The sequence below is a fragment of the Octopus sinensis genome, linkage group LG2, assembly GCF_006345805.1.
Source record: "Octopus sinensis linkage group LG2, ASM634580v1, whole genome shotgun sequence".
Taxonomy (NCBI): domain Eukaryota; kingdom Metazoa; phylum Mollusca; class Cephalopoda; order Octopoda; family Octopodidae; genus Octopus; species Octopus sinensis.
The window spans coordinates 39707486-39718746 of NC_042998.1; the positions used below are offsets into that span (position 1 = coordinate 39707486).

Below are 11261 nucleotides of genomic sequence, written 5' to 3' on the forward strand. Positions count from 1 at the left end.
CAGTGCTCCATCACCATCAGAACCAAAAACTTTGAAGCCACCAGAAGAGAAAAAGAAGAAATCAAATGACAGGAGAGAAAGGCTCAACTAAATCAACCGTGACCTCCACCAATATAACCATGTAGTCAATGCCATCGACTCTTCTATGCAAGAATTGGTCACTATACAGGAAGCGTTCAACAAAGAAACTAAATTCTTGGACATGAGATAAAGCGTCTGCCACTGATGTCATAGATATACACAGAGGGCAAAATGAGAATGACAATATAAATACACATACACACACACTGCTGTCCTCAGTGTTTTTGTTTTTCTCTGGAGAGACTCTAGCATGGATTCCTCTATGGTTGATAAGTACCAGTAATATACTGCGATTAATTCAATCAGTGACATACTCTACTCCCAGCAAAACTGATCTCCTGGTGTACCCTAAAGTACTAAATTGCTTCAGACCTACACTCAACTATAAATTCTTGCAGTTGTTAAACTAACATTTTATCTTCACAGCTACTTCATTTAATTATTTACTTAACCCATCAAAAACCATTCATAAAAATAAAAATGAATATAATTTGAACAGAACTGACTTATCTAAAACACACACACACACTTGCACTTTCACTTATTCTTTAATGGTTTGTGCTTGTTGACCTTGTCGTCCATATACCATCACTAGATTGAACTAATTAATGCACCCACCTTTCTTCTTCAATCATATCCCTCTCATTTTACTTTATCATTCTTTCCCAGATTAGATGCACCCATGGGTCTTCCAACATACTTTTTGTTTTGCTACCTGCCCAATTTGAAAAAAAACATTAAAAATCTGGACATTAACCTCAGTGACAGTGGACACATAGACAGGAGTTGGTAGTTTATATCCAATAACTGTTGATGTGATATCTACACAGCCAACAACAGCACAGTCCACCTCTCCGCAGACACTTCCCACAAGAAACAACTGCGAAATATATATACAGATAGATGCCAGTGTCACGTAACTGGCCTGTTAAAAGCATCCTTCAATCGCTGGGCAATATGCTGTGCTTGTGATGACCTGTTGAACAGAGTGAAATTGTAGTTGTGGCTGATGCCAGTGCCTTCTGATTGACATCTGTGCCAGTGGCATGTAAAAAGTACCATTTGAATATTGGGCTTTATGGAAGCAGTGACAGGTGACCAAGACTCTTGGCTATATACTGTGCTTGCGTTGACCTGTCAAGCCAAGTCAAACTGTAGTTGTGGCCAATGCCGGTGTCAGCTCAATGGCACCTGTGCTGGTGGCATGTAAAAAGCACCCTCTACACTCTCAAAGTGGTTGGCAATAGGAAGGACATCCAGCCATAGAAACCTTTCCAAATCAGATTGGAACCTGGTGTAGTCCTCGGCATACCAGTTTTCAGTCAAACCGTCCAACCCATGGCAGCATGGAAAGTGAATGTTAAACGACGACAATGATATATACACACACACACACGCATATATATTATTATATTATATGATAAGAAAGAAACAGATACTAATTTCTTTATTGCATTTCACAATGCTTTGAGCTGTTTTTGATTTATCAACTTGTTTAGAACCTTTTTCTTTTTATAAGTTTATTTTTCTTTAATATCTCATGGTTTAGTTTCTCAGTATTAAGTTTTATTTCTCTTGTGTTATGAATTAGCATAAGCAAACTCATGGCAGACCATACACCCCAATCCCTTATGCACACATCTTCCTGTTACACCCCCATCCCACCACCCACTAAAGGCCCCTCCTCTCTCCACACTTGCCATACCCTCACATATCTACCAGCCACTCCAATTTCTCTCACCATCACTTGTTAGTCACCTCTTCCCCACCTCAAAATATCTCCCCGCACACTCTTATGAACACATCCATCTCCATCCCTTCTCTACCACTTATACTCCCCACCCTACAACTAGCTGAGAGTAGATCCTGATGCACCTCTAACCCCATCTCTCCTGTCTTTTCCCACTGGAAAAGTATCTCCTCTACAGTAAGACACCAATCTCTATCCTTCAGTTATATTCTAATCTCTGGCACGAGTCTACATCTTCTGGTTCCACTCTGTCTCCCAGCTGAGAGGTCTTCATCTCACAAGTTACTTGACAACCCCACTGGTGCCACATAAAAATACACAGTACACTCTGTGAAGTGGTTAGCTTTAGGAAGTGTGTTCAACCATAGAAATTATGCCAAAGCAGACAATGGAAACTGGTGCAGCTCTCCAGCCTTGCCAGCATGGAAGAACATTAAATGATGAGTAATAAAACTCAGACTTCCAAGTGAGCAATATCTGAAATGTCTTGGGCTACTCTTCTCAAAATAAATCAAAAACCTTACCTGCCAAATAAGGAAATCTATGACATTTTCAGAAACCTTTGAATGTTGGTCTTTTTTCTGAAGACAATTAATACAGCACAAATAGATGTCCAACCATTTTCCAGCTCTGTCCTCTTCTTTCAAAGAATATCCTGTGTAGAGAAGACATAAGTACCTTTAAATACGCTATAAGTACAAGTGTCTATAAATGAATATTGCAGCAAGTTATATAAACAGGAACAAATTATTGACCTAGGTGACACAAGCTATTGAATCCTTTGAGGGAACCTTTAAACATTTGAAAGTATTCTAAGGTACTTTTATTACAAACTACTCCTACATATATAAAGTTTCTTTTCTCTGTCAGCCCTGCCTCTGACCCCACTCCATCTCATGCACCCTTGCCATCTCTGCATTTCAAATTATTAATAATATAACGTTCGTTTATTTTATTTAAAAGCTACTCGTTGAAATTCAATGAAAGCTCCACAGAATGATAGTAACAGTTATATACACGTGGTGCATAAAAAAAACATGAGGTTTTGCACAAGTGTAAACAAATCGCAGCCACTTGCATGATTTCCACAAACTTTCAGTGTTCCAAATTATTAAGAGTGGTCTGATAATTGTGTAATTATGGGTCATAAATGTGACTTAACTGCTTCAGAGAAATCTGCTATTACTTCTGAACTTACAAAAGGTAAATCAACATTAGAAATATTTAAAATAATTAGAAAGTTATCAACTATCAGTGAAAAAATTTGAAAATTTGTTACAGCTCTTTTACTTGTTTCAGTCATTTGATTGTGGCCATGCAGGAGCACCACCTTCAGTCGAGTAAATCGACCCCAGGACTTGTTCTTTATATGTCTAGTACTTATTCTATTGGTCTCTTTTGCCGAACTGCTAAGTTTCTGAATGCTGCTTACTTGTCTATTTCTATTTCTTCCATGTCTATGACTGTAAGTGTTCATTCTAACATGTACATAAAACAATTAAATTGGTATTTTCTTGTTTACATAAGTTTTAATTACACTTTGCGAATAATTTGAAACAGGAGTGGCTGTGTGGTAAAGTAGCTTGCTTACCAACCACATGGTTCCGGGTTCAGTCCCACTGCGTGGCACCTTGGGCAAGTGCCTTCTACTATAGCCTCGGGCCGACCAAAGCCTTGTGAGTGTATTTGGTAGACGGAAACTGAAAGAAACCCGTCGTATATATGTATATATATATATATATGTGTGTGTGTGTATGTTTGTGTGTCTGCGTTTGTCCCCCTAGCAATGCTTGACAACCGATGCTGGTGTGTTTACGTTGCCGTCACTTAGCGGTTCAGCAAAAGGGACCGATAAAATAAGTACTGGGCTTACAAAGAATAAGTCCTGGGGTCGATTTGCTCGACTAAAAGGCGGTGCTCCAGCATGGCCGCAGTCAAATGACTGAAACAAGTAAAAGAGTAAAGAGAGAGTGAAAGTTTATTTAAATTTGGTAAATGGCAATAGTTTTTGTGTTGTTTTACAGAACTGCACGTCTTTTACACATTCTGTGAAAATTTCTTTGAATTCCAGTGAGTAGCTTTTAAATAAAATAGAAAAATGTTACGTATTTAATCATTTGTATATGTGTGTATGTGCGCAGAGAGAGAGAATATGAGAGGTTTACTTCACTGGTGATCTAAACGAATAGGTACACTGAGTAAGTGCTATAGTTGGTTGACCGTTAGGTTCCAAATTCACAGTAGAGGCTAGAGCTAGGGATCCATATAAGGCTTCTGATTTAGCAGGTATATATTATATTAGAGGAAAAAGGACAACAAAAACCAACGCAGGACGAGTATCTCCAGTCATTTAGAATATTTAATTAGGTTAAGGTGAATTTGAAGTCTTACAGCTGTTTCTCAGATATCCCAAGTGATAGGCTAGCCTGTCCATACACTGGGTATTTTGTCATCAGAGACAAGGTGAGTATGTATGAAATATCTAGACAGGGAAATTCACAGTTTATAAGGTATAAAATACTAGATGGAAGAATAATAAATAGAAAAATAAAATATTAGATAGAAAACTATTCTTCCATTTACTATTTTATTCCTTACAAACTGAATGTCTCTGTCTAGAACTTTCATACATACCTTGTCTCCAATGATGGAATACCCAGTGTATGGACATGCTAGCCTATCACTTGAGAAACAGCTATAATTCACCCTTACCTTAATTAAATATTCTAAATGACTTGAGATACTTGTCCTGCCTTGGTTTTTGTTGTCCTTTTCCCTCTAATGTGTGCATGTGTATCATTGTGTCTATGTTTGTGCCCTAACATTGCTTGACAACCAGTGTTGGTGTGTTTACATTCCCATAACTCAGTGGTTTGGCAAAAGTGACTGATAGAATAAGCACCAGGATTTTAAATAAATAAGTACTGGAATAGATTCATTTGACTAAAAGTTCTTCAAGGCAGTGCCCCAGCATGGCTACAGTCTAATGACTGAAACAAATAAAGGAGAAAAGATAAGTTTTTCAACAGAAACCCAATTCAAATGCATATTAATAAAAATAAATTGGACAGATGACAAAAAAAGCTTACCATATAAGAGAGCCTTTATTAGCGCTATGGGTTGACTGGTTTCTTTCACAATACGGTCTTCTAACAACTTGTCGACCTTAATACGAAAAGAGATGACAAAGAGATTATTATCTCTGACAATTTTTGTTTTTTTTCATAAATGAATATAAAATAGCATTATTAAATCTCTGAACGAGATGTAAACAGTAACCACTCGACAATGTAAAGTATAATAGCCATCCCTTTCTCGTAGAGAAAGGGATGGCCTCCCTTTGCAAATACCATAAGTGCACAGATAGTGTGCCTAAAGTCAGCTGGAGACGATGATCTGAGGCTAAAAGCTACAGTAACACCCACCCTTTGTGGTTAGCCATATTGAGATAGCTATTATACTTTACATAGAATATAAAATAATATTCTTATAAACATGAGGAAACTAGTTACCTCCCTTATCATTCGAAATAACTTTTGCACTTCACGATAAAAGTAGCGACCCTTGTTTGTTCCTTGGTGTTTACAATTAAGAGTAATAATGTCTTGGTCAAAATATTTCAGGCTTCTTGGAGATCACAGAGACATTTACATTTAACTTCTATGTTTGTTATCACTGATCAACCCTACCCAGTATCTAGTCATCACCTACTCTTCCATACCTTACACGAACAACATATATCTTTTACTCGTTTCAGTCATTTGACTGTGGCCATGCTGGAGCACTGCCTCGAACAACTTTTTAGTTGAATGAACTGACTCCAGTACTTATTTTAAGCCTGGTACTAATTCTATTGGTCTCTTTTACCAAACTACTAAGTTATGGAGACGTAAACACACCAGCACCAGTTGTCAAGTGAGGGACAGAGAAACAGATAAATATGTGTGTGGCAGGGAGAAGCACCACCAATGCTATATTTCTGGTAAGGCAGCAGCAGGAGAAATGCATAACCAAAGATAAACCTCTGTACTTGGCTTTTGTTGACTTGGAGAAAGCCTTTGACGGGTCCACCAATCCCTAATCTGATGGTCAATGTAGAAAGTAGGGATAGATGAGTGATAAGTAAGAGCTGTACAAACCATGTACAGTGATGCTGTCAGTAAGGTGAGGGTTGGCAACAAGTATAGTGATGAATTCAGTGTACACATAGGAGTTCACCAAGGATTGGTCCTCAGACTCCTCTTGTTCATCATAGTCCTCCAGGCAATAACAGACGAATTTAAGACACTCAGTTACAAGGGATTTTAATCTTGCAAGCTGTATAGCGACCTCACTGGAGTTGGTGACATAAAAAAAAGGGTACCCAGTATACAATGTGAAGTGGTTGGCATTAGGAAAGTCAACTGGTCATAGAAACTATAAGGAAGCAGATATTGGAGTAAGATGCAATCAGTGGGCCTGTCAGATCTAGTCAAATCATCCAACCCATATCAGCATGGAACAGGGAAGACAAAAGATAATGTGATCAACTTCAGCAGAGATTCGGGACAAAATGACAAGTCCTTACCTGATTTTTGTCAACATCTTTTAAAACCTTGCTCAGTTCGTCTGCCTTTCTTTCGTCAGCCAATGCAATCAGTTTCTCATCCATGGTGCTTTTATACTTCAGTTCACTGCCAATCTGTAATCATTTATGATTTAAATGTGCATAATAGGTAGCTTCAAACCTAAAAGTTCATTTCTTAGTCATCAGCATTAATATATGAATAACAATTCTTTCTGAAAGGTTTAACCCATTAGTATTTAAACCGGCCATATCCGGCCAAAATAGTTAATCTGTTTTATGTTCAACTGACCAGATCCAGGCTCTCACACCTACCCTACAATGTTATTCTACATTAAGTAATTACACCATCAAGATCTTGAAGATATGAGGTAATGCATGATTAATTCAAATCAATGGGAATCAATAGGTATTATGTTTGATAGAATAATCTGAACGCTAAAGGGTTAATTAAAAATTAATGTTGGAAAGTCACATGACAAGTGTGAATTTTTTTCAATTTTCTTGTTAAACAGAGAGTGGTCCTTGAAATAATGAAATGTATAAAAAAAAACACACAGACAGACAAAGGGTTTTAACACATAAGAAAGAACCCTGTGCTGGTGCCACATTAAAAGCACCCAGTATAAACTGTAAAGTGGTTGGCGTTAGGAAGGACATCCAGATGTGGAAACCAAGCCAAATCAGACTGGAACCTGGTGCAGCCCTCCAGCTTGTCAGCTCTGGTCAAACCATCCAACCCATGCCAGCATGAACAATGGATGTTAAAGGATGGTGATGATGATGAAAGAAGACAGGAACCTGGTTACATTCAGGGAAAAAGTCTTGCTCAATATGCAAAAAAGGAGTAGGTATAAACTCCATATATTTATTGAGCTATGGACACACAGGAAATGTAATGGTATCACAGGCAGACTATGCAAAAATGTAATCTTCACATGCAGCAGATGCACTGGAACAGTTCATAGAAACATACTAGAAATCAAGTCTCTTAAATGCCCAGACTGTTCACTGAAGGTAGTTGACAGCTTCTGTTACTTAGATGTAATTACCAAGGAGGAGGCTGCTCTGGAAGTATAATATTCAGGGTAAGAATTGGTTGGAAAAAATTTAAGGAGCTACTACCGTTACTAACAACAAAGATATTTTCCCACAGATTGAATGATGTTTATCTTAGAATTGCAATGCTACATGGTAGTGAGACCTGGGCCTTGAAGGCAGAAGGTATGAGAAGATTAGAAAGCAATGACATTAGCACACTCCTTTGTATGCGCAATTTAAGTGAGGATGAATGTCATATAATGAATGTGCTGAGAGAAAAACTGAACCTAAGAAGAATTAGATGTAGTGTGCAAGAAAGAAGACCATTGATATGGACATAGAATGTGTGTGGATGAGGACAGCTGTAGACCCAGAAAAACATGGGATGAAGTAATGAAGGCTAACCTCAGGAGCTGAGCATCACAGAGGAAATAAAGGACCAAGATATCTGGCAATACAGGGCTTATGTGAAAACCTATCCATCATGATGGAAGCATTGTATGGGTATGAATTTTATAATAAGAAACATGCTCGAGTTCACTTTACGACCTAGATATGTAAATGGCTTCACGTACTTTAGGTTTGCCCCATCAACCTGTATAGGAGTGTCAAGGAAATTGTGAACCAGCAGCCTCTGTTTGATGCTTTGAATTTGTTTAGGAGTAGGGCAAGGTTGGTCAATCACTTCTGTCTTCTTTATGCTGATGGTCAAACTAAAGGCTTTACATGCAGCAAAGCATGTAATGTTCCTGAGCATCCTCTAAGGAGGTTGTTGCTACTTGAGCAGCATCACTTGCAAAAAGCAGATCACAAATGGTATTGGTGTGTAGCAGTGTTTTCGTTTTGGAACAATGATGATTGAATAGTGCACCACTTGTTCAAAATTAGAATTTAACATCCTTTCTATGTCACTGTAGGGATGAGATGAACCAGAAGGAAAGGGCTGTAATGTCAATGGTTAAGGAGACCCAGCATAAAAGGAAGCGGGGTGAGTGGAAGTGAGGGAAGCAAGACAGGGACGTCCCCTTTCGGCTAGGGGTAGTGGTGAATGGACGCAAGTGGAGCAAGCGACCCAGCAGGGATTGATAGTAGCAGTTACTAACATTAGGTGAGATGGGCAGGGCACTTGCTTGGACTTAACACAAGCTGGACAGCCAGCAACGAGAGGTAAGTGAGCTGTATTTTATTCCCCACATTACAGTCCCTTCATACCACACGCTATTTTGGATTTAGTATATAAATATATTTTCCCACTGTTGTCCCCTTCCATGAAATGGCAACAAAGCTGAGAATCAGTAGTGATGCCATCAGATCTTTGTGGCAAAAGAGATGTAATCGCCTGGATCCCTAAGATCAAGGTGGTGGTCAAGCTACAAGGCATCGATGATGAGGCAGGTCTCATGGCTCTGTATCTGGAGGGAAGCATGTTGTTGCTGTACCTTGAGATGGACAAGGAAGGCCAACTGAGCACGGCAAAGAGTGAGCAACACTTGAAGGAAGCCTATATGGAGGGAATGTACGCCACATTTGCTAAGCTGGGAATGATCAGATGGACAAGGGAATAGGCTGACAAGTGTACCGCAGAGGTTCAGAGACTGACCATGATATCTGGTTTTACCAGAGCAGGTCAAGAGAAGGCGGCAAGATTGGCTTTTGTGAATGGCTTTCCCAACGATATATTGGTGCAACTGCAAAAACTGGTGGGTAGCGAGAAAATGGTGATGAACAAGCTCATGACAAAACTCGTATTTTTTGTAACTTTCCAAAGAAAAAAAAAAACTTTAATTTCATATTACTGCAGGAAATTACTCTGAAAGAAATCTTTGCAGAAAGGTGAGTAGATTGATTACACATTTCTTTCATTATGTTATCGCAGTTGTGTGAGATCTGGCTGTTATTTCTAGCATGTCAATAGCCTGTTTGAGGGGGGGAGGGGTATTTTTTTTTTTTTTTGAAAAATTGAAATTTTACAAACAATTTTTTTTCAGAATCATAATCTTCGTATTTTTCTATGTATTTCGCCAAAAAAAACTTCCGTAAAAAGTGGAAAATGAAGAGGGTGGGTGGGAGTTAGCAATTTTGAAGTTGCGCTTTTTGAAAATTTTTTTCAGAATCGGAATCGCCATACCCTAAAACGTGAGATTCCGTAAAAAAATCAATATGTATCCATTTTCCCAAAAGTTACGACAGAAAAATCGGATCTTGTGAATTTTCCGAAAGTCCCCTCCCCACGCCACCAAGGTTGTCAGCGCGCATTTTTTTTTCTCATATTCGTTTTCCACACATTTGTTAACACCCCACAGGTTGATTAGTTTTTTTTAAATTTTGTTCCCGGGTGAAGGTCTTTATATTGACCGCCAAAACGTGGACTGACCGCCTTTTGCTGCCTGCCCTAAATTTTTATAACCAAATCAGGAGGTTTATTTTCGAAAAATATTGACATTTAAACACTTCATTGAATTTTGTTAACTTCTCCAAGAAAAATGATGGTCATTTTGGCAAAACTTCCGCCCGTCCCCCCCACTCCAATTTTTTTCGACCCACCCTTTTTCCGCTATGGGAAATACGAATCTGCGAAAAAATTGGCAAAAATCGACATTTCTAAATTACCACACCCCAACCCCATTTCCTTCATTTAAAACTTTTTTCATAATTTTTTTTTTAAAAATATGCGGGGAAATACGGAGATTGTGATTCTGAAAAAAATTTACAAAAATCTTTCTAAAATGTTTTTCTAAGATTTTTTTTTTTTTTCTAAATATGCGGAAAAATACGGACATCATGATTCGAACAAACATTTCAACCGGTTAGGGTTAGTGTTGGGGGAAAAAAAAGTCAAAATTGAAGAAGTTTGGGGGGAAAGAGGGTGGGGAATTTCCCAATGCTGATTTTTGGCAATTTTCCGGAACCTCCGTATCCGAAAACTGGGATTTTTGGCAAAAACAAATTACAAAAATAAACAAATTTGGGAGAAAATTGGGGGGGGGGGGCAAGTCTTTCCAAAATAAACAACAAAGACATTCAAGAAAACATACATTGACGAGAGGAAGGAGGGGGGGGGAAGTCGATTAGATCGACCCTAGTATGCAACTGGTAGTTAACTTATAGCCGTCGAAAAAGTCGACTTCAGCGGAATTTGAACTCAGACCGTAAAGACAGACGAAATACCTATTTCTTTACTACCCACAAGGGGATAAACACAGAGGGGACAAACAAGGACAGATAGACGGATTAGGTCGATTATATCGACCCCAGTGCGTAACTGGTACTTAATTTATCGACCCCGTAAGGATGAAAGGCAAAGTCCACCTCGGCGGAATTTGAACTCAGAACGTAGCGGCAGACGAAATACAGCTAAGCATTTCGCCCGGTATGCTAAAGTTTCTGCTAACTCGCCGCCTTAAGAAAAGAAAAATATAGCAAACTTACTGGAATTCATAGGAAAAGAGCGGATCAAAATGTGAAACCCGTTTCGTTTCAAAAGCCATAGAATTAGCGCGCTAAAAGCATATTTAAGCCTCAAAAAGTAGAGAGTTCTACTAAACAAGGGTTTTAATTATAATCGTATGGTGAACTAATCAACAAGCCCTGCTAAAAATAGCAGCCAAACTTCTCTCAAATCACTACAATTTCAAAACAAAACTGGAAAGAGACATTAAATAAATGTAATCCAAGACGTTCGATACCGAGAAAAAGGGACTTTACTGTTTGGCTGCCAATTTTCAATCTCTGTTCGAATTTATTCTCTATTCGGTGTAATAATATGCTAATCAATACTATCAAGGATCTTTCCAGTCTCAAACCGTGTTCAACGTGACACATTCA

General features: G+C 38.5%; 1 protein-coding gene across 1 annotated transcript in view; it reads right to left on the reverse strand.

The window, feature by feature from the left end:
* The window catches only part of LOC115231813 (Fanconi anemia group I protein), a 93649-nt gene extending 82702 nt beyond the window's left edge, over positions 1 to 10947 (reverse strand). Inside the window, exons 1-4 of the mRNA XM_029801749.2 lie at positions 10866 to 10947; positions 6399 to 6512; positions 4921 to 4996; positions 2356 to 2486 (exon numbers count right to left, since the gene is read on the reverse strand). Of these exons, the coding sequence (XP_029657609.1) occupies positions 2356 to 2486; positions 4921 to 4996; positions 6399 to 6482 (291 nt within the window). The 5' untranslated portion in view covers positions 6483 to 6512; positions 10866 to 10947. The remainder of the gene's footprint in view (positions 1 to 2355; positions 2487 to 4920; positions 4997 to 6398; positions 6513 to 10865) is intronic.
* Between the last annotated feature and the right edge of the window lie 314 nt (positions 10948 to 11261).